At 47.5% G+C, this 23458-nt stretch overlaps 2 protein-coding genes across 5 annotated transcripts in view; one reads left to right on the top strand and one right to left on the bottom strand.

Moving 5' to 3' along the window:
* The window catches only part of ABCC6 (ATP binding cassette subfamily C member 6), a 48867-nt gene extending 37211 nt beyond the window's left edge, over nt 1-11656 (bottom strand). For 2 of the 4 annotated variants that reach the window (XM_038540256.1, XM_038540259.1), the window contains exons 1-7: nt 11509-11656; nt 10471-10653; nt 8303-8428; nt 8031-8159; nt 4615-4740; nt 3705-3766; nt 456-587 (exon numbers count right to left, since the gene is read on the bottom strand). In XM_038540256.1, the coding sequence (XP_038396184.1) occupies nt 456-587; nt 3705-3766; nt 4615-4740; nt 8031-8159; nt 8303-8428; nt 10471-10653; nt 11509-11544 (794 nt within the window). In that variant the 5' untranslated portion in view covers nt 11545-11656. The remainder of the gene's footprint in view (nt 1-455; nt 588-3704; nt 3767-4614; nt 4741-8030; nt 8160-8302; nt 8429-10470; nt 10654-11508) is intronic. The other 2 variants (XM_038540258.1, XM_038540257.1) reach the window with 2 other exon arrangements.
* Nucleotides 11657-15817: 4161 nt separating this feature from the next.
* Nucleotides 15818-23458, top strand: part of LOC489992 (nodal modulator 1) — a 57790-nt gene continuing 50149 nt past the window's right edge. The window contains exons 1-3 of the mRNA XM_038540255.1: nt 15818-16066; nt 18361-18450; nt 19991-20036. Coding sequence (XP_038396183.1) covers nt 15893-16066; nt 18361-18450; nt 19991-20036 — 310 coding nt within the window. The 5' untranslated portion in view covers nt 15818-15892. The remainder of the gene's footprint in view (nt 16067-18360; nt 18451-19990; nt 20037-23458) is intronic.

The raw sequence follows: 23458 nt of genomic DNA, 5'->3' as shown, positions 1-23458 counted from the left end.
GAGGTATTCACTAACTTCTTTTCCCAAATCATTTTTTCCCTCCCCCACGAGCTTACGAGCCAGGGCCTAATGGCATGCCCATTGAACAGATAAGAAAATCAAGAACCAGGAAACCAATCCCTCAAGTTAAGTAGTAAATAGCTGCGTGCACGTCGTGGACCACCACCCAACCCTCGACTCCCCCATCCTGCCCGCCTGCCCTGGCCCCTGTCTGTTTCCTGCCTGGCATCCCACCATTGGAGCTTTGTCTGGGGGCTCCCAGGAGCACCCACTGTGTCCTTAAGGAGCCTGCAAAGCGCTCTGGGAGGAAAGTCAGTTAATGCTTAGTGGGATCAGCTGGCAGGTGGGGACTATGGCAGTGAAGCCCAGAGTAGGGTCTGGGGTTGTATTTGGGGCCAAATGATGAGCTTTGCTGACCAAGCACAGGGTCGAGCTCTTATTTTCCAACCACTCACCGCTGAGCCGCGCTGCGGGTCCTTGTCCATTCCCTTTGGAGTTGGGAAACAAGCTCTTCAGAGGAGTTTTCACGCCCAAGTGACCAGAGATCTTCTGGCCCCAGCAGCCTCCTGTAGCCTCTCCAGACCAGCCTGTAAAAGAAGGTCACCGGGGCACGCTCCTGCTGCCATTCCCCCTGCAGAGTCCTCGTCTGGTCGCTGTGTGACCCCAAGTAAGTCACTTTACCTCTCTGCACCTCTACTGGCCCCTCAGAAAAATGAAAGCAATTAACCTGATCACACCTGACATTTGTAGGGGCACTTCTCGGTTTACAAACATCATCTAATTACATCTCACACAATAACTATTGACCCACTTTATAGATGAGATAAAAACAGAGACTCAGAGAGATTAAGGGACTTAACCAAGGGATGACCTAGGTGGCAAGGGAAATAGACCTCCCTAGGAGTCAGAAGTCCCCAGCTGGAAACCTGAACTCTACCCTCAGCTTTTATTTTATTTTATTTTATTTTATTTTATTTTATTTTATTTTATTTTATTTTATTTTATTTTATTTTATTATTTTATTTTAATTTTATTTTCTTATTTTATTTTATCTTATTCTATGTAGAGCTTTTATTTATTCATGAGAGACACACAGAGAGAGGCAGAGACATAGGCAGAGGGAGAAGCAGGCTCCCTGCAGGGAGCCCAATGTAGGACTTGACCCCAGGACCCTGGGATTAGGACCTGAGCCCAAAGCAGACACTCAGCCACTGAGCCACCCAGGTGCCCCATCTATTCTCAGCTTAAGTGTCCCCACTCCCCTCCTCATTCACCTCTCCAGCTGCCTGGCCTCAGGACCTTTGCAGATTCACATCACTTGGCTTAGAACCCTTTCCCTGCCACTCTTCACCTGGCCCCTCTCTCATCCTTCACCTCTGGGCTTAGAGGTGATTTCCTTACATGCCCATTTGATGCCCCTCCCGTCAGGTAGATTTCCCTATTATAAACTCCTTTCCCGAGCTGTTCTTTATAATGCTTGCTGCAATTATGATTTACTTTTTTTGGTGTGATTATTTATTATCTTTCTCCTCCACTGGATGGCAAACTCCTTGGGGACAAAGAGTATTTACCTTTATTCTCCTCCCCTGTAACCTCGCCTCCTGACGCAGGGCAAGAGATTTGTCAAATGAAGACATTTACCAGCCTTGTGACCCTGGGCAATTCACTTCCCACCAGCAGCCCTCAATTTTCTCACTTTATTTTTTTTTAATTTTTAAAAATTTTCTCGCTTTAAAACAAGACAGTGTCCCAACACTTAAGACTAGTATAGGAGATGAAGGTAGTTGGCACATCGTCGGAGGAGGTCATGGAGAGGATGTGACCTACTGTGGTCCCATAAGCTGGGCGTGGGCAATCGGAGTCTCCTCACCCCTCCCCTGTCCTTGGAATATATGTCCTGTCCACTCTGCCTGCACTAAAAGCCATTGCGAGGACGCAGCCTTGAGAGAGCAATGTGTTGTTGAGACCGTCTGGATGGCAGGTGTGACTGAACCCCGCTGAGCCCTCCACTAAGATTCCGGCGGGCAGGTGCAGAGAGCAACCGGTCTTGTGGCTCCCAGGACAAGCCCCGTGAGTTCCCTTGCTTATTTTTAAAGCTGCTTTGTGCCAATAGGAATGGTCTACCTCCTTCTTCAGTGTCTCCTTGCCCTCCAGGTATGGGGGCCAGTTTGTGAACCAACACACATACACATGAAGTTATTACTATGGGGGCAGCTGGGTGGCTCAGTGGTTGAGCATCTGCCTTTGGTTCAGGTCATGATCCTGGGGTCCTGGGATCGTGTCCCACTTCAGGCTCCCTGCAGGGAGCCTGCTTCTCCCTCGGTCTGTGTCTCCGCCTCTCTCATGAATGAATAAATATTTTTTTAAAAAGAGATTAGTTACTATAGACTTCTATAGCAGTAGTGTTGTTTTCTACTCAGATCTCCATAATCTTACTGATAATAAGGAGAAGGTCCTTTTTGGTGGTCCTAAGTTCCCATCTGAAACTTTCCAAGTTCCTTTATTTTAGACAGATGGGGGGCAGAGGAAGAAAGAGAGAATCTTAAATAGGCTTCACGCCCAGCACAGAGCCCAATGTGGGGCTCGATCCCATGACCCTGGGATCATGACCTGAGCTGAAATCAAGAATCGGATGCTTACTCGACTGTACCACCCAGGCACGGCTCTAAATTCGTTAAAAAACAACCACCAACCAACAACAACAACAAACACAGACACACAGACACACAGGGAAAACTCAGTCAATCTAGTTCTGATCTAGAGGTTATTGACATGGCTTGGTTTTCACTGAAATTTTTGGACCCTAATAAGGCAAACAGCTTGAGGAATGGTTCATAAATGCCACGTTTGGAAAACAGAGGGTTAGGTCCCCTCTAGAGCTGGTTAGCAAACCTGTATGCACTTCCCACCCATTCCTCCCCCTAGAGCATCCTGTTTGTGTATTTACCAACCACTTTGTGCAATACTCATAATGGACCAGACACTATGTGCCTCACAAGCCTTATTTCACTTAATCCTCATCACCCTATATAAGGTAGATGCTCTTCTTATCCTCATTTTACAGGTGTGGGGACTGAGACACAGAGAAGTTAAGTAGCTTGCCCGGGGTCACACAGCCAGGAAGTGGTGGAGCTAGGATTTACATCCAGGTGCTACCAAGATCCGACTACAGTGTGGCCAGGAGGGGGACCCTGCAGGTGGGCACACCCTCAGCACCTGGCACGCTAGCCCTGGAGAAACATCTGTCTTCTCCACCAGCCTGGGAGCCTCTGGAGAGTAAAGATGTGAGGTCTTTCCCATACTTTGCCCAGAGTAGGTACTTACTCGATATTGTGGCATGCATGAAGCCGAGTAATGGATATGACTTTGTTGAGCACCTGCTGTGTACAAGCATTTAGCAATTTACTTTTAATGAAGGTAGAGTTGTTCCCCTTTTACAGAGGGGCAAATGGAAATTCTGAATGTTTGCCATATGGGCCAGCAAAGAGGGAGAGCCAGGCCTCACTTGGTGAGTGAATGAGATGGAATGTGGATATTGGACACTGAAATCTGGCAGAGAAGCACTGAGACTGAGAGGGAGAAACCTGGCTGACCTTGGTTGGCTTGGGGAAACGTCTCGGGGAGAGAGCTGTGGTGATGAATAAGGGTGGCAAAGGCAGGTGGCGGGGGCACCACCTCGGCCTGTTTCCTGCTACTTTACTTACCCAGAAACCCACCAGAACATGGCCCTGGAGAGGAAGGAAGCTTCAGCCTTTGGACACGGATTCTGTAAAGACAAGACACAAGGTGGAGGGAGGACGTGGTCTCACGTTCCATGGCTGGTGTAAGGCAAGGGAACCGAGGCCAGGAAGATAATGCCATCACATTATCATTTTTTATTTTTTTCTTCCATTCCCATAGATTTCAAAAGCCTACTATGGTTTTCACTTGATTACTTATGTCAATTTTTTATTTTTCCTTCCATTCTCAGACTTAAAAAGCCCTACCATAGTTTTCACTTGATTACTCATGTAGCTGAGCATTTTTTTTTTTTTTTTAGACGATCTCTCCCTCAGATCCTTTCCTGATTTCGCAGGCTTGTTCAACACCGCCTGTTGTAAACTCTCTTGGCCACAGATTTCTCCTGCAGGGCACTCGTCCCCCCCCCCCCCCATTGTAATTTTGCACATATTTGTGTGATTATGTGGATAATGCCTGGTTCCTCGACCTGGCTGTTAGCTGCATGAGGAGAGGGACTACATTTGCTTGTGCACCATCGATCCTCAGGACTTAGTTGTGGCACAGATCAGGGACTGGCAGACTGCCTGTCTCTGCAAATAAAATTTTATGGGAACACAGCCACGCTCCTTTGACACACTGTCTGTGCTGCAACAGCAGAGTTGAATAGTTGTCACAGAAACCATATGGCCCACAAAGCCTAAGATATTTTCTATCTTGCTCTGATCAGAAAAAGTTGGCCAACCCATGGCACAGGGCAGAGATAGACAATACCCATTTTGCTGAATGAAAGAATGCATGAAACATGCTTAGAGGCTTGGGCTCTAGTTTAGCTCCCTTCTGTCCCATGGGGAGAGCGAGACCAGACGTGGAAGTGAGGGAGACGCGACAACTTACAGACTGCTGGGGGTCTTTAGGGAAGAAGGGAGGTTGATCAACGAGGCAGGACAGCACGAACTGTGCCGCCACCAGAGACAAACACAAGTAGGTCGCCAGGTGAGAGAAGGGGTCACTCCGGAAGTCCTGTGGGAGAGAAAGCAGAGGTCCCATTGAGTCTGAGCTGAGGCCCCTGGAGAGCACAGGCTGGGCAGGGCACCTGTAAAGGGGAAAAAAGGTCAAGGATGAGTGGGGTTTCAGAGACTAAGAGCAGGGCCCAGGCAGGGATCCAGAGCCACAGGGTTTGAAAGCCAGTACCCCTGGTGTCCCAGTTTATGAATACTCAATTTGCACACATTCTGACTATACACATGGTGGGCCAGGTGTCTCCCCTTAGCCAGGTGATAATTGGCCACAGCCCCTGGAATGTGAGACAAGGGAATACTTTTCCTTTCTCCTTGTGCCACAGAGGAAAGCCTTTCTGCACTCCAGCCCTCCACCCCCATCTCAATCTCCCTTTCTTCTTCCTCATGGCCAGTGTTCTCTGGTTTAAGAAGGGAACTGATTTGGGGATCCCTGGGTGGCTCAGTCGCTTAAGCACCTGGGTATTGATTTCGGCTCAGGTCTTGATCTCAGGGTCATGATCACAGGGTCCTGAGATGGAGCCCTGCATTGGGCTCCACACTCAGTGGGGAGTCAGCTTGAGATTCCCTCTCTTCCTCTCCCTCCACCCCTCCCACTGCTCATACTCAACCCTCCCTAAAATAAGCAAATCTTTAAAGAAAACAGAAGGGAACTGGTTTTATTGAGCATTTACTCTGCCCTGTGCCTATGCAGTAGTCTTTTTTGTTTTTGTGTTTTTTTTTTGAGTAGGCTCCACACCCAGCATGGAGCCCAATGCTGGAATGCTGGGCTTGAACTCAGAATCCTGAGATCAAGACCTGAGCTGATATCAAGGGTCAGACACTCAACCAACTGAGCCACCCAGGCGCCCCTAAGCAGGAGTAAAGCTTTATAGGCACTGTCTCATCACCTTGACTCCAGCTGGAGTTTACTTGCTCTGTTTTACTCATGTGGAAAAAGGCTCAGAGAAGCCATAGTACCTTGCTCAAGTGCACACAGATGATCTGATCCAAACCACAAGCTTTTGCTGCCCTCTGGTCAGAGCACCTTAGTTTCTTTTCTCATGCTCAGGTATGTGGTTTATGCAGAACTGACTCCATTCCAAGCGGTGGGCAGGTGACTGAGGTCTGACCAATGAGTATGTTCCAGTCCCCTGGCCACTGTGATTGCATTAGGAATGGAGGCCAGACCCACACTGGGCCAATGAGAGCTAGAACCATCGAGAGATCTTCTACCAGGTTTGCTTCACAGGCAGATCATTAAGTGTGGATCAATTGGTGGCTCTTCTGGCTACCCCACCGGGGAACAAAGCTAACATAGCAGAGCCAAGGGACAGAAATGGAGATCTGGTGTCATCTGGACACCGGGATCAGCTAAGCCCAGGAGATCTCCCATTTATGAGCTAATAAATCCCTTTGGACCTTTCCCCCCTTAAGCTAGTGTGAGTTGAGTTCTTGTGGCTTAAAACAAGAGCCCTAGTTTCAAATTGCAATTCCTTGCCTGGATTTCTACACTCTTCTGTTCGTGTTTTTTTGCAGATTGTAGACAATTGGGTATTCCAACCACATTATGGCCCACCTTCCCTATATTGCCATTTTTACAACTTTCTATCAGGAGGTTTGTTCTTAATTTGGGGGTGATGGACTTGGGCTCTGTGCTCCTTGGCTATGTAACCTTGGGGAAGCTATTCAAAATTCTTGGCCTTGGTTTCCTTGTCTTTAAATCAGGACTGTTAGAATCTGCCACAGAGCATTCTTGTGAGACTCCAATGAAGACATGATGTAAAGAGCCTGCCACAGGGCCTGGCATGTGTGGATTGGGCTCCAGAGCATGTGTGGTCACAGTATTATTATTTCTATACTGTGTCTGTCAACTGTGGGAACCTCCCTTTTCATAAATCAGTGGATGGCCTATAGAATTTTCCCATTTGTTAGAAACTCAGTTACAAAGATTACTTTGTAAAAATCTTTACAAAGTAAAGAGGAATGGAGTTCCTCTGCCTTTTTCTTTCAGGAGCAGGATGGAGCAACCATTTAGCTGGAAAAATGATGACCTACAGCCTGCTGCAAGGGGTCCCTAGATCAGATGTCTTGGGTGGGCATGACATCTCTGCAAGCAATTTTCAACTGGGGCAAATTTGTCCCCAGGGAACGTTTGGCTATGTCCGTAGACATTCTGGGTTACCATAATGGGGGTGTGCTGTTGGCATCTAGTGGGTGGAGGCCAGGGGTGCTGCTCAACATCTCACAATGCAAGAATGGTTCCCTCTACCCATCTGTTCTTGTCCACTGTGTCCTGAGGTTGAGAAACCCTGGTCTAGGCTACTTTTCCCTTTGCAGATAAAATGATCCATTGTGTCCCTTAATATGGAAGTGCTACTTCCCAGGACAGAAATGAGTGGGTATGCAAAATGAGTATGTATCTGCGGATGAGACCATGGGTGAGGGTAAGTGAGCATGAGGGGAAATGTGCATGCACATACAGAAAGAGTGTGCACAAGTGTGTTTAGGAGGTCGTGGGGGCGTAATCCCAGGCTCTTTACCGTTTTCCCTTTTCCTTGGAATTACATTCCATCCATTTCCCACACTAGGAGCCTTTTCAAGAACACAAATTTGAGAGAGTAACATGTCATGGAGACCATCTGGACGTAGATGTGACTGAACCCCATTAATCTATAAGCGTCGAAGATTATGGAAGGCAGGTGCAGAGATCTACTTGTCTTGCAGCACCTGGGACAAGCCTCGTAAATCCTCTTGTTTACTAGCCTTGCCCTGTACTGTCCGAGTGCTCTGCCTCTTCCTTCATCTCTCCTTGCCCTCTGTGTACGGGGCCACTTTCAAATTTCACTGGGGAAGCCCCTGAGGTTGGGAACCCACAGTGTGCCTGTGCCCGGGGCAAGCGGGGGGCACAGGGGCTCATGGGAGGATGTGTGAATGGATGTGCAGTGTGGGAACCTGTGTCACATGTACCTGAGTGGTGTGGGAGCTTGAAGACACAGACACACTGGCTGGTGGCAAGTGTGGGCGGCCACGTGCACGTGTGTGTGTCTCAGTCTGTGGTTGTGTAATGCGTTCAGAGGGGCATACAGGTGTGTGTCTGGTGTGCAAGTGAAGTGTGTGACATGTGCATGTAAGACATGGGAGTCTGTGTCCATGAAGGATGTATGGGATGATGGGTACACCTGTGCGAGGGAGTCCCCTTGTGTGTGTCTCTGTGTAGACACTAAGTCATGCGTGAAAAGAGGAGGAGGAAGGATGGGACCCAAGGCTTGAAACGGGCATCTCGGTTCCCCCCCCCCCCAGGCCTCCACTTACCCCTTGCAAGGTCAGCTGGGCAGTGCTGGTAATCGGCAAGAGAAAGCAGAGCATCCAGTATCCAAACAGCACCCCCGACGCCCGGACACCCTTCTTCCTCTCCGTGTGGATCAGGAACATGGCAAAGCTCTGGACAGCGGAGGCGGGATGGGCCCCTCAAGGTGGGGAGAGGTGGGGAGGTAGAAGGGGCACCCCGCTCTGCCCCGCACCCTCCACCAGGGCAGGAAAAGCTGCAGCCAGGAGCAAGCCCAGCAAGTCTGGGTCGTCGTTACCATCGTGGTGAGCCACACGGTAGGATGGATGAGGATTTCCGGGGCCTGGGGCATGCCCCGCTGGATTCTCCAAAGAGCCACAGACACGCTGGAGGTGCACAGGATTATGAGGGCGAGCCCAAGCACCTGGGAAACAGGTTTAGATAAGGCTCATGGGCAAAGAGAAAGGCAGTGGCAAACCAGACAGTGACCCTGTGCCCAACTGGACAGTGGCTCTGGACGAGGCACCACTAAGGTACCAATGTGACTTTAACAGTGCTAGTGTAAAAGATGCCTAAGAAAAAGCAGTAAGGGCTGTTGCAGATGGATCTTGACCTGTAAGTGTCCTATAAATAATGCACGGAGTGATGAAACTCTCTGTTGGGACTAGTACGTCTCTAGACCTTTCTCTAAGATGTGGTGGTCTCTCTTTTGAACAAGAGAAAGTGATGTGGTGAATGCAGGTGGGGGAGAAGACAGGACCTGGGAGCATTAAAGAAACTATTGCAAGCATCTCAGCTAGTCTAAATTAGGGTTTAAACTACTACCGACAGGTTAAGTTTGACACACTGCCTGTTTTTCTATCACCTGTGAGCTAAAAATGGTTTTGACATTTTTCTCTCTTTTTTTAAAAAAAAAATATTTATTTATTTGTGTGTGTGTGAGATAGAAACAGGGAGAACCTAGGGAGATGGAGAAGCCGACTCCCCACTGAGGAGGAAGCCCGATATGGGAGTCAATCCTGGGATCATGACCTGAGCTAAAGGCAGATGCTTAACCAACTGAACCACCCAGGCGTCCCTCTTTATTTTATTTTATTTTTTTTTAAGTAGCCTCCATGCCCAGCATGGGGCTTGAACTCACAACCTTGAGATCAAGACCTGAGCTGAAATCAAGAGTCAGATGTTTCACCAACTGGGCTACCCAGGCACCCCTGGTTTTGACATTTTTCAGGTATTAAACAAAAATCAAGAAAAGTATAACATATCAGGACATGTGAAATTTACATGAAATTCAAATATCAGTGACTATTCATAAAATGTTACTGAAACCCAGTGATGATTATTTACTGTTGTCCGTGGCCGCTTTCCTGCTACAGAGGCATAGTAGTTGGGATGGAGACTATATGACCCTCAAAGCCTCAAATATTTACTATCTGGCCCTTTAAGGAAGAGCGTGCAACCACTTGATAGGTGGTCAGCAATAGGACAAAAATTAACAAGGTATTATGAGGATAAATGAACCTTGAAGGATGTTCTTGCAGAAGTTTGGAGAAGGGGCCAGATGAGCAGGAAGGCTCACACTCGGAATGCCTGTGTTTTTGTAACACACGAAAGCAAATATATAACCATGTTAAGAATAGAAGGGAAGGAAGAAGAAATGTGTGGGAAATATCAGAAAGGGAGACAGAACGTAAAGACTCCTAACTCTGGGAAACGAACTAGGGGTGGTAGAAAGGGGGGAGGGCGGGGGGTGGGAGTGAATGGGTGACAGGCACTGGGTGTTATTCTGTATGTTGGCAAATTGAACACCAATAAAAAATAAATTTATTATTTAAAAAAAAAAAAGAATTGGTTTTTAGAAATGTCAGTGGAGAGGTACCTGGGTGGCTCAGTCATTAAGTGGTTAAGCATCTGCCTTCGGCTCAGGTCATGATCCCAGAGTCTTGCAAGAGCTCCCTACTCAGTGGGGAGTCTGCTCCTTCCCCTCTCTCTACCCCTCCCCCCCGTTCATGCACTCTCTCTCACACACTCTTTCAAGTAAATAAATATTCTTTTTAAAAAAGAAATGCCAGTGGAGAAGCATACAAGTCAATGCATAACTGTTAACTTAAAAAGTTCATCTCGGTGTGATACTAAAATCACCTCATGGATCCCAGGAGTATCCATTGCACACTTTGGGGAGTTCCAGGTTATGGTGTTCATAAACTGGCTGGGAACATGCGTGTGCCTGGATGTGTGTGTCTGCAGATGCAAGGATTTTATTATTACGGAATCCATTTGGGGCAGACCTTATTCCACAGAGCTTTCCTCTGTAGCCTTGCAGGATCACTCTGTTTGACTAACAGATCCCCTTCTTGTTTCCCACACTGTGTGTCCACTTCAGGGTCGGGTCTCAGCCGGGTTCCAGCCTACTCCTCCCACCTCTCAACCATCGTCTGTTTACAGGCTCCCAGAGGCAGCAGTTACCATTTTGGCCTTGAAGAGGGGGGACATCCGGAGGTAGCCCTTGCCACGGCGGTGGATGTAGAGGAGGTAGATGGGGCCAAGGACCCAGAGGTACATCGGGGGCATCCAGACTCCTGCTGTTTTCAGGAAGCACACATTCAGCAGATGTGCAGCAGTGGGCTCGGGCTCTGTCCAGTTCCAGACCTGAGGGGACACCAGGGCCACCCTTGTGATGGTACCGTGCAGGGGTCCCAAGCTCACCCCATCAGGGAGCAAGGCAACCCTTTGGACTCCTAACATTGCCATGAGAATGGGCCCAGCACTCCTTGGAGTACCTTATAATTCTTGACTCCTTTAACACTAACATCGACTCTATGAAGTCGAGGCAAGCATCATGCTGATTTTTCGTATAAGGAAGCTGAGGCCCAGAGATTAAATAACTTGAGTGACTGTCATCCAGCTGGAAAGGGGTGGTGTCCTGCTTATTTTTCTTTACTGTTCCCCACTTCACTGCTGGCCAACTCTGTGAACTTCAGCCTCCCTGTGCCTCAGTTTCCTTCCCTAAAACGGGGAGGGGCGGTGTTCAGAGATTGTACCTCTAAGGGTTGAGTTAAATGGGTTACTGCCAGTAAAACACATAGTAGGATGTTGGGTACAAAGTAAGCCCTCTATTAACATCAGTTATTATTACTGCCTTACTTGGTGGCCCCTGAAATCCTGGGAGCTGGCGACTCTCACTCCCACCCCATGAACGTCACTCCCCAGAGTCCTTTGCAAAGAGCCAGGCTGAAAGAGGAAGTCAGCCCGAGAGGTGGGGGTCCTGAAGCTTTGTGCAAATAGAGGTCAAAGCTCACCGGCAGCTGGGAGGTCTGGAAGCCTCATTAGCAGGGCTAGGGTCTCTGGGGGGCAGGATCTGATAAAGGGGTCTCTCTCCCCTGCTTTTCGTCTGGCTGGGAATTTGGTGGTCTCTCCCCTCCCCAGTATCACCGACAGAGGAGAGCTTTTGGGGAGATCTAACGAGCCCGGAAAAGGAGAGTGGGGCAGGAGGGGGACACTCACCGCCTGTCCCAGGCAGGGCTCTGCAGGCGCGGCCATCGCGCACCCCCAGTGCCTGTCTGTCTGTCTTCCCCGAGGTCTGTCCCTTGGTCCCCGGGCAACCTCCTCGGCCACACTCCAGGTCCTGGAAGGGGCGGGGACTGGCAGGCTTGTCTGAGATTTGAGCTCTGGGATAGCCAAGCCCAGGGCAAGGTCCTGCCCGGCGATAGGGGTGGGGCGAGAGGGGTGAGAAGAGGTGATCAGAGGAGGATCTGAGGGGACGATCTGAGTGGAGGGGGAGGGGAGGGAGGGGATCCTCGAGCCCCAGAGAGTGCAGTGGCATCCCAGTAGAACCCGCCAACCCTGCAACAAGCGGCATGAACGCTGTCTGTCTGTATCGTGGAGGGAAGATTTTCAGATCACTAATGAATAGTTTAGTGCAGTGTCCAGCACATGGTAAATGCTCAAAAAGAGTTAGCAATTGTCAGCCTTAGTAGTGTTATTTCATCCATAGGTTACTGAACAGGGGTTCTGATATGTGCCATATCAGAAATATAATACAGAAAGATGGTTGCTCCATGCGAAATGAAAAACAGAAATTATAATACAAAGTAGACTATGATATTTTTTGAAAAACAAGCAAACAAACAAAAGAAGTAAATGCTTAGATTGGAGAAAGTGGGGAAAGAAGTAAAATCTTTGCCTTCCTCTCCTGGGTCTTCAAGCCAAGTGTGTGTTCCCAGCTAGTAGCTCTTCTTGGAAAATCCTCTATGTGACATATATGCATAGATGAAAAATGGAAATGTACTCCAGCCGTAATCATGGGAATTCTAATTTTCTTTTCTTTTTTCTTTCTTCCTTACTGCCACAAGCCATGTATTCTTTTCAAGATAGAGAGGAAAAGACAGCTTTTCCAGACAGACACAGTTACTCACTTTGGATAAAAAAGTAAAATCCTGGGATCCCTGGGTGGCGCAGTGGTTTGGCACCTGCCTTTGGCCCAGGGCGCGATCCTGGAGACCCGGGATCGAATCCCACGTCGGGCTCCCGGTGCATGGAGCCTGCTTCTCCCTCTGCCTGTGTCTCTGCCTCTCTCTCTCTCTCTCTCTCTCTCTCTCTCTGTGACTATCATAAATAAATAAAAATTAAAAAAAAAAAAAGTAAAATCCTCTTCACTCCCCATGCTGCCTTGTCCTTTCTCTGCAGATCTTTCACTCCTGCCTCCTGTATGCCCTCCACTATGTGGGTTCCCCCTTTCTTTTGGGGTTTCTTGACCCTGGTCTGGGGCCCTAAGTCAGTCTTCAGCTGTCCTCCTGCCTGAGTCTTCTAGAAGAGCAGGGACACAAGGAACAAACTCAGTTGTGAAGTGAAGTATGGCAGGTCTGCTCCTTACATTTATACATTATGTCTGTTGATTTGAGAGGTGATTTTGGTGGAGGCTGATGGAAATTAGGGGGAAGGCTTGAGCCCTCTCTCTCTGGGACTCCGCCTCCAAATGGCATTGCCACAGTTCTAGTGCTTTATTTTATTGTAAATTTGAAGAGGAATTTGAGGGCAATGATGAAAATTTGAGAGGGAATATTCAGGAAGTGAGAAAGAACACAGAGGAAATCAGTTGGGTGAGCCAAGAACAGATCTCAGGGATCCCAAGGCCTACTTTCCAGTCCTCTGAACAGTACATGGCTGCATGCAGAGCCCTAGACAAGTCCCTTCCCACCCCCAGCCCCGGGTTCCTATTCTGCGAGGTAAGAAGGTTCCATAGGCCACCATTTCCTAATTGGTGGCTTTCAACCCCTTGGAAATTTGCCAAGACAAACCAGGAATTTGTGCTAGGGAGAAGAAAGGGCATCTGTTTCAATCGTAGTTATGAATAACAAACCCCAGGGGCACCTGGGTGGCTCAGTCAGTTAAGTGACCCACTCTTGATTTTGGCTCAGGTCATGATCTCAGGGTCATGAGATCAAGCCCTGCATTGGTCTGCACACCGAGCATGGAATCTTTTTGAGAGTCTTTCTCTCCTTCTCCCTCTGCCCATCTCCCTACTCTCTCAAATAAATAAATAAATAAATAACCCCAATAAAGAAAATAATTTAACTAGTTTCTCTTTATAACTAAACACTTGAGGATTCCACTGTATTTCAAGAATGCAGAGTGAGAAACGGAGATCAGATGCGCCCATGATTGAGATCCTCTGTGGATCTGTCATTCCATTGTAGCCGTTATGAAAGTTTTGTCCATTGCATAGTTTACACTCTCTGTGGTTCAGAGTTGTACATTGCTTGAGTCTTAGTCACAATGGCAAATTCTAGTGGGAATTTTTTTCTCTTACCTGGTCATGTAGAAACAAAATATAAAAACTATCACAATAAAGCACCTGATTCTTTAGTAGGACAAAATGGAAGAATTCCAATATCAGGTCAAAAAAGCAATTTTTGTCTATTTTGATGTGGTGATTTGCAGCTAAATTCAGTTTTTGTCATCGTAAACCTCTAGTCTTGGGACAAAACACCAACATGCTGAGATTTGAATTTATTTTCCAACAACTCATGCTTCAAGTCACAGACAGTGCAAAGTAAATTCACTGCTTGCATCTCTTGCTTATGGGAGGAAACCCCTCAAACTTGTTTCTTTGCAAATGTTATTAGAGCTGAGATTTAAATAAGTTCTAAATACACTTTTTAAACATTATGCTGATCTTAAATGACCTATGCATTGCTTTAAAAAAGGTATTGATCATTTATCACAGAAAATGCACCGGCTTAAATTCCTAAAGGTTTTTTTTTTTTTAAGATTTTATTTATTTATTCATGTGAGACACACAGTGAGAGAGGGAGAGGCAGAGACACAGGCAGAGGGAGAAGCAGGCTCCACGCAGGGAGCCCAATGTGGGACTCAATCCTGGGTCTCCAGGATCACGCCCTGGGCCAAAGGCAGGCGCTAAACCACTGAGCCACCCAGGGATCCCCCCCAAAGGTGTTTTTGAGATTACATATCACCTGTGAAATATATGTGCCAAAAAGATTTGGGAAAGTTGTTGGCTACATGCATCAACATGAATTTATTTATTTGTGAGAGACACAGAGAGAGGCAGGGACATAGATAGAGGCATCACGACCTGAGCCAAAGGCAGATGCTCAAACACTGAGCCACCCAGGTGTCCCACATAATTCAACTTTGGAGTTTTTTTAAAGCTTTATTGAAATAAAATTCATATACAAAAGATCGCACTCTGTTGTGCCCAAGATTGTGAATCCGAGAAACCACTGAGGAGCCGACACCAATGCAAACACACGAGGGTTTATTTACAAGCTCGAGCTTGGGTCCAAGTGTACCCGACACAGCGGAGCAGGAACTTGGACCCCGAAGTGGGTTACAGCTGGTTTTTTTATAGGCTGGTCTAGGGGATTTTCAGAAGGGGTGGAAGAATTTCTCAAGTTCTGCTTACATTCTGATGTGGGGCTTTCAAGGGCATTGAGCTCTGTTCTCATTCTAATATGGGACTTTCTACCACGGGCGTGGGCTCTGTTGTCTTTCTGATATGGGATTACCTGCCCAGGACATTGAGGACATTCTGCAGTTTTTCCTGTAAAGTTCAGCTCTTATTCACAGGGGCCTAAGATGGCTGTACTTGTGTTAATGTTAAACTTGAGGTGGAATGGCCTTGATTTTTCTCAGCCTCCACACACTCCTTGAAATAAGTCAGTCGGAGAAGGACAAACATTATATGGTCTCATTCATTTGGGGAATATAAATAATAGTGAAAGGGAATAGAGGGGAAGGGAGAAGAAATGGGTAGGAAATACCAGAAAGGGAGACAGAACATCAAGACTCCTAACTCTGGGAAATGAACTAGGGGTGGTGGAAGGGGAGGAGGGCGGGGGGTGGGGGTGACTGGTGGCGGGCACCGAGGGGGGCACTTGACGGGATGAGCACTGGGAGTTACTCTATATGTTGGCAAGTTGGAACACCAATAAAAAATAAATTCATAAAAAAAAATAATTGCCAAACAAAAGCTAAAATGCTCAAGTGCTAAATGTTAATTATTGATTAAAGGAAAATTTAGTTAACATTAAAAAAAAAAAGATTGCACTCCCTTAGTGCCCATCTTGGCGGATTTGGAGTTTGTACCCTATACCGCACCGGCTGGACGGTGCGCGCAGTCCTCCGGGCCTGCAGGGGGCACACGGGGGCTCGTTTTTGTTGCCGAGCATGCGCGGTAGTTACCCGGTCGGGGCGTGGGCGTGGCGGCGTGGCGCGCACGCGCGGCGGCGGCGGCGGCGGCGGCGGGGGGCGGGGCCTGGGCTGTCAGCCGCGGACCGAGGAGGAAGCGGCGGGCCGCGCGCGGGGCGGGGGGCGGGGGGCGGACCCGGGAGGCCTGCGGCGGGGCGCGCGGCGGACCCGGGAGGCCATGCGGGCGAGCGGGGCGGCTGGGCGGCGGGGGCCGGGGGCGGTGGCCGCTCTGCTGCTGCTGCTGCTGCTGCTGCTGAGCGGCGCGGGCCCGGCGCGCGGCTCCGAGGACATCGTGGTGGGCTGCGGGGGCTTCGTCAAGTCGGACGTGGAGATCAACTACTCGCTCATCGAGGTGAGCGCCGGGCCGGGCGCTCCACCTGTCGGCGCTCGGCGGCCTCGCCCGGGCCGCCACCTGCTCCACGCTCTCGGAGGAGCCCTCGCCGCCCCGGAGGCTCCGCTCTGCGCGGGCGCTGCCCCGGGCCGGCGCCTCCCGGTCGCGCTGGGCGAGGGAGGGCGGTGGGGGGAGGGGAGGGGGATGGATCGCGTCCTGGGGTCGCCTGCCGAGGGGGCCGGCGGGCCTTGGAGGATGCGCGCACCGGGTGGGGGGCGGTGTTGGTAGCTCCCATCAGCTCCCTCAAAACGAAGGATTCCCCCCCAAATCAGGACACCCAAACTCCAGAAACCCCCCCAAATCCGGATCCAAGATGCTAGGGGACTCTGACCGTCCCCACAATCCAGGCCCCAGATCTCTTAAAAGCCACTCTCTGGCAGGACCCAGACCCCCACATCCTCAAAACTCAGATCCCCTGGAACTTAGATTTCCCCAAACCCCGAGTCTGGAATCTAGAGGCTGCCGAGTCTGGACCCCTGGCCCCACAGCTCAGAGCCCCCCCAAATGCAAGTCTGGACCCCTGGCCCCACAGCTCAGAGCCCCCCCCCCCCCAAGGTCCTAATCCACTCCTCCTAAAACTGCGCCACCCCCCCCCCCCCCCCCCGGGATGCTCTTAGGGGGATCCCAACCCTGTACATGTCTTGGCATCTCTGGGGCTTGGAATCCTGTTTTTAATCTCCCGCATCCCTCCCTTGGGGAAATCTCCCATTTTCCTCTGTGAACGGAGAGTTAGTTGTCTGCTGCCCTGATTACCTTGCTGGGTGGTGACTGGGGTGACGCCGGAGATTTGTGCAGAAGTCTTTGTGTTAAGTTGTAAAACCCCATGCAGCTACATGATTATCGGCCCAGTGGGACTGTGACCCAGAAAGCTTTTGCAAAGAGGAAGGTCACTTGTCGGGATAGATGGGAAGGGACCTGATGGAGGGCTTGGCCTCTATTTTAGGAGGGTACTGATGATGGGGCAGGAGAAGGGGATTTGAAAGGGGATAAAAGAAGGAAAGAGGCTAGGAGATGCCGGAGAGAAGGGACGTTGGGGGGACCTCAGACCCCAGGGACTGCCTGAAAGCCTGGTTGAGCCACGCCAGTGCTGGCAGCGGAAGGGCAGCGCTGAGGAATTAAATGTTCTCCGAATCTGGGTGCAGAGATAGGTTTGGGGAGGGGCTGAGGATCGTTTTCACACCCCACGAGGTCTTTCACCTGGCCTCGTTTTTGTTCCTGGAGGATGGGGTTGGGACAGAAGCAGCCCAACCCAGGACGCGGTGTATTTCCTAAAGAAGACCCTTCCGTCTGTGGCTCGTGTCTGATCTTAAGTCAGGTGTTTAGTGAACCTGCCCACCTGCAGTTTCAGGGTTCCTAGGTTCTGCTGGGTCCCCGAGCCACCTCCTGGATTGCCTCCCAGTGTGTGGGCACAGGCAGTTTCAGAAGCTGCCTTGCAAGGCTTTTTGTAGCTTGTAGTTTCCTGAGGCTCTGGGAGAAAAGTGAAGGCAGAGAGATGTGAGTAATACAACATAGTAATATAGTAAAATAATAATAGTATTTTGTTTTTTGAATCATGTTCTCTGCCAGATGCTTAAAATGCATAGACGTGATCCTGTATAAACACAAAGGGAAGTGGCTCTTTTCCTTGCCCCTTATGAAACTGGACCTCAGGAGGTAAATTGACTTGCCCAAGGTCACACAGTACAGGGAAGACCCAGACTTTGCTGGAACATCTTAAAAAGTTAACAGATTGTGTTTGGAAATGCCCAGGATGCAAGAGCTTTGGAGATCCTTGATAAGACCTGTATTAAACCTCCTTTGCTTTGTTTTTGCCAGAGAATGAACATAAGAGAGAAGATTAAAAGTTTCTAGATGAGTGTTACTCCCAAGTATTCGGAATCATTTGGGGTTAATAGTTTCAGATCCTTGGCCCTCGCCGCAAACCTTCTAGTTTAGAAACAGACATGGGGCTCGGGGATTACATTTTAATAAGCACTTTTCCTAACAGCAAATTTGAAAATTTGTTCTAGGTGGAAACAACATAGGGACAGCCACTAAAAATAAACTGAAAAATATGAGTTTTGGAGGTAGTCTTTAGATGGTTTCTAACCAGAGAAATATCTAATCACATTATTTTTGGGATACTTTGTTTTCTCTCTAATGCCTGGTGGTAATAGCAGCATGTAGTAGGTCCTCAGCAAACGCATACTGATAGATTGCATCCTGGCATAATGTATGTAGGTAATTCTCTTACGACTTCTTTCCTTGCTTTCTAGATAAAGCTGTATACCAAGCATGGGACTTTGAAATACCAGACAGACTGTGCCCCTAATAATGGTTACTTTATGATCCCCTTGTATGATAAGGTAAGAGACTACTGTAGTCATTTATGATGGGAAGTAGTAAGTGTGGCCCTCGGCACTGCACGAACCGGAGCAGTCTTGATTTGCCACACAAGCGAAAACTCATCTCTTTTGTAAATTAGAAGTGGTATTTGACAATTCTGGCCAAATTTTGAGGGAGACAGTTTCTAAACTGGTTTGATTGAATACAGTGGCTCCTCAGTGTCTGCAGGGACATTTGGCAGTCAATGTCTAGAGACATTTCTGGTTGTTACTACTGCTTGGGGTTGAGGGAGTGCTACAGTATCCAGTGAGTAGAGGCCAGAAATGAAGCTCGACTTCACATCATGCTACATAGGACAGACCAAACATCGGCGGTGCAGACACTGAGAAACCCTGATTTAATAGGGTTAAGTTTGCAAGCAGCTTAACACACTGTTTAAAAAATTATACAAGTGATACGAGAATTTATGAGCTTTGTGGAAGACAACAAAACAAGGTCTTTAGAAGTATACGAAGTAAATTTAATCTTTACCCCCCAATTTCTCATCCCTCAGTAATGGTAATGGGTAGCCCCACTGATAAAAGTTTTAGTGTGTATCCTGAAAGACTGCTTTCTGTGTGCTGTGATTATAAAGATGTTTACACGTGTGCACGTGTGCATAGATGTATATCTGCCAATTCCTACTTGCAACCCAGCCTCCCCTGCTCCCACCCCCGCCCCCCTCCCCATGTCAACTTTTTATTTGGAAACACAGATTTGAAGCACGTTGAAGAAATAATCAATAGGCACACATCGTTTTGATTTTGGTTTTTAAAATATCAAATGGAGTTAAACAATAGAAATCATTCTGCAGTTTGGTTTTTCTTTTCCCTGTGATAATATCTTGATATGCTTTCAACATCAGTGTGTATGGATCTGTTGCCCTCTTTTTAATGGCTGCACAGCACATCAGAATCAAATGAAAATTGTAATTTATGTAACCACGTCTCTGTTGGTAGGCATAGAGGCTTTTCCCAATTTAAAAAATTTATTACTGACAACACAGCAATAAATATTCTTGAACTTAGGTCTAGGCACAATACATAGGACTGACTTCTACAGGTTGATCTTAAAATATGGTGTTTTTTTTGTTGTTGTTTTAACTTATTCCTATCAATCTCAAGAAACCAGGGTATGTGAATAACACCTAGTTTTCAGCAGTGACTTTCATTGCTAAGAATACATGCTGACGCTAGCAACCTGGGCTCGGGAGGGGTTAATAGACTCCATGAGTAGTGCATTTGATATCAAAAGACAATGAGTGACTAAATATAATGCCTTTAGAACTTTTCCATGGGCACTAAGTTGGTATTTTCTGATTGGTTGGATGGGGACTTCTGGGCATTCAACTTCAGCTTGCTGCATCTGAAGGCAATCAGAAAGCCCACAGCTACTTAGAGTGGAGCGTGTGCTTGGAATTTCATTGCAGGTGTATAAATCCTAGATTAAATAGTAGCACTGTATTAAACTAGTTGAGAGGTTATCAGTTTTCATCTCTTTTTCTTTCTTCCCCTGTCTTAGGGAGATTTCATTCTGAAGATCGAGCCTCCCTTAGGGTGGAGTTTTGGTAAGTGAACTGAATAATTAGATACATACTCTGTACAGGATTAGATTATATGCCGAATATTAATTTAAATTGGTAGAGTGCAGACACTGTTAAAATACTAAGGACTTATTCCTAGTGAGGAACAAAGCTTTTTCCCCTCCTTGTTACTTTAGAGTAGATTGGATTTACCTTGGACTTACCTTATCATTATTATTTTTAAAGATTTTATTATTTTATTTTAATAAAATATTTTATTTATTTATTTATTTATTTATTTATTTATTTATTATTATTTTTTATTTATTTATGATAGTTACAGAGAGAGAGAGAGGCAGAGACACAGGCAGAGGGAGAAGCAGGCTCCATGCACCAGGAGCCTGATGTGGGATTCGATCCTGGGTCTCCAGGATCGCGCCCTGGGCCAAAGGCAGGCGCCAAACTGCTGCGCCACCCAGGGATCCCTATTTTATTTTATTTAAAGATTTTATTTATTGATGAGAGACACACAGAGAGAGACAGAGACATAGACAGAGGGAGAAGCAGGCTCCTTACAGGGACCCCGATGTGGGACTCAATCCCTGGACTTGGCAAAGGCAGACTGGCCTAGGCAAAGGCAGACGCTCAACCGCTGAGCCACCCAGGTGTTCCTACCTTGGACCTATCTTAAGGTTTTCTGTCATTTTTCTTTTTTTTTTTTTTTCTGTCATCTTTCTTGAGATAGGCATCTTGTCCTGAACCTTTCTCCAGAAGCTCTGCTTTTGTAGTTCTGTTCATAAAGTGGTAGCACAATGGTATCTAGAGTTCAGGAGTTGGGACTTTTTTCCTGTCCCAGGGTGGCTTCTTAGCCCCCTCGATCCTTTTTAGGACCGCAGTATTAAACATGGTGAAATTTCACATGAAAATCTGGATCTGCTTCTCAAAGGAGATCAGAACATCTGGTGACCTTGAGCAATACTGGTTCTGTGATGACCTTGGACAAACTACGTCCCCTGAGTCAGTGTCCAGTCTCCTTGCTAGGGGGTCAGGAGAGTGGTAGTAGCTGCCTCACAGCCTGACTTGGAGGACTAATGGGCCAGTGTATTTACAATGTTGAGAAAGACTGGCACATAATGAGCCATGAATAAATCCTTAAAAGCATTCTGCACACGTACAAACAAGAACTCGGAACTTACCTGATAATATCTGCCTTTTAGCAGAGCTGGAGATGTGGGAAAGGGGTTGAGATAAGAGAGGGTTCTGCTCTGCCACGGCTGACGTTTCCAAAGAGTAGGTGTGTGTGATCCCAGTTCTGTAGCTTCAGGAGAGGGGTTGGGGGCCATGGCTGTTTGTGTCAGGCTTGCTTGTCAGTTGGAGGAGGAAGAATTTAGTTCCTGTCATCACAAGGGCAAAGTAGAGCTCAGGTCAGCCGACAGCCATTTGGACTCTGAGGGAGGTTCTTTTTCAGTTTATAGTAGGGGGCACCTGACCCATGCATTCCAGAGAGCAGCAGAGGAAGGGAACCCAACACAGTGCTAAAGCAGAGGTTGCAGATCACCGGCCTGTGGGGGTGTTTTTTCTTTACTTTATTGAATTGTACTATCAGAAAAGTGTAGTCGTCGTAAGGGTATCACGTGAACGTTCCCCAAGTGAACGCAGCATGTAACCTCTACCCGGATAACGACGTAGAACCAGTACCCCAGTGGTGCCCCCTCGCAGGCACTCCCCAACCGCTCCACCCCACCCGCAGGTGACCACTGCCCCGACCGCCTAAAGTTGTAGATGAGTCTTGTCTGTTTTGAACTTGATATAAATGGAATCCTAAAGGGGTACATTTTTGTGTCTGGTTTCTTCCTCCCGACATTGTTAATGACACTCATCTCTATTATGTGTGTGGCTTCCGTTAACTCATTCAACTGCTGTGTGAGTATAAAGTGACTTACCCCTTCTGTTGATGGACGTGTGGGCTGCTTCTCAACTTTGGCCACTAAGTGTGGTGCTCCTGCGAATGTACTTGTTCTGGCCTTTCGGTACATGTGTTCTTGTGTTTGCATTTCTGGTGAGTATATACCAGGAGGGATTGCTGGGCAAGAGAGCACTTACCTGTGCAGCTCTCGTGGATAGTGTGAGGTGTCCAAGGCGGATGTCGCAGATTCCGCTCTCCCAGCAGTGTGGAAGAGTTCTAGCTGCCCCGCAGCTCACCAGCACTTGGTAAGGGCAGTGTTTTTTCATTTTAGCCATTCTGGTGGTAATGTGGTGGTCTCTCACTGTGTTTTTTAAATTTTAATTAATTGAATTTAAAAATTAAATTCAATTAATTACTAATTAATTTAGTAGTAGTAAATTAATTAATAATTAATATAGTAGTAGTATTAGTTTCAGGGGTAGAGATCAGTGATTCATCAGTCTTATATCACACCCAGTGCTCATTCCATCATATCCCCTCCTTAACGCCCATCACCCAGTTATCCCATCCCCCAAGCCCCTCTCCTCCAGCAAACCTGAGTTTTTCTTATCATTACCAGTCCCTTATGGTTTGTCTCTCTCTCTGATTTCATCTTGTTTTATTTTTCCCTCCCTTCCTCTATGAGCCTCTGTTTTGTTTCTTAAATTCCACACGAGTGAGACCATTCTCATTGTGGTTTTGATATTTATTTATTTGATGGTCAATGAGATTGAATGCTTTTTTTAAAAATATGTTTATTGGCCATATGGATAACATCTTTTGTGAGGTGTCTGTTCAAGTCTTGTGTGCATTTTTGTATTGGTATCTTCCCGTGTGTATGTAATTATTCATTTTACCCAAAATTCTCTTGATTTTCCCTTTTCTCTATTTAACACTCTACACTCTTCCTAACCTTTTAAAAACTTTAACCCTTATTATGATGACCTTTTCCGTCTTTTACACAATTTGAATTAGTTGCTAATACTGAAACATCAGGAGATGACACATAAAATCCAGATGTCTGTTTTTTCTTGAAAGTTTGAACCAGTGGCCCATCCCCTGCTTCGTTCCTGTGGGCATTAGAGTTTATGATCCTGGTTTAACGTGGCTGAGCTCATGCGGTTGGTCAGGACACAGTTTGGAGCCAGGCTTCTGGAGGTTGAGTTGGGGCTCCATCACTCACAAGCTCTGTGACTTTGGCAGGGGGTGGGGGGGCCTTTAACCTTTCTGTGTGTCAGCTTAATCCTCGACCTGTTAAAGTCGTTGTGAGGTGCATATGCACCTAGCCCTGTATTGGGTATGTGATAAGCATCCAATAAATAAAACAATTTGGTGCTTGCTGAATTTTCAGTGGGACTCTGAGATAAGCGCAGCCAAAAGACTGTTATAAAAGCATATTATTGGGATGCCTGGGTGGCTCAATGGTTGAGCATCTGCTTTCGGCTCAGGTCGTGATCCCAGGGTCCTGGGATCAAGTCCCACATCTGGCTCCCCTCAGGGAGCCTGCTTCTCTGCCTATATC

The sequence above is a fragment of the Canis lupus genome, chromosome 6 (genome assembly GCF_011100685.1).
Source record: "Canis lupus familiaris isolate Mischka breed German Shepherd chromosome 6, alternate assembly UU_Cfam_GSD_1.0, whole genome shotgun sequence".
Taxonomy (NCBI): Eukaryota; Metazoa; Chordata; class Mammalia; order Carnivora; family Canidae; genus Canis; species Canis lupus.
Note: the sequence above shows the minus strand (reverse complement) of the source record. Positions and strands in the feature narration are given on the sequence as shown.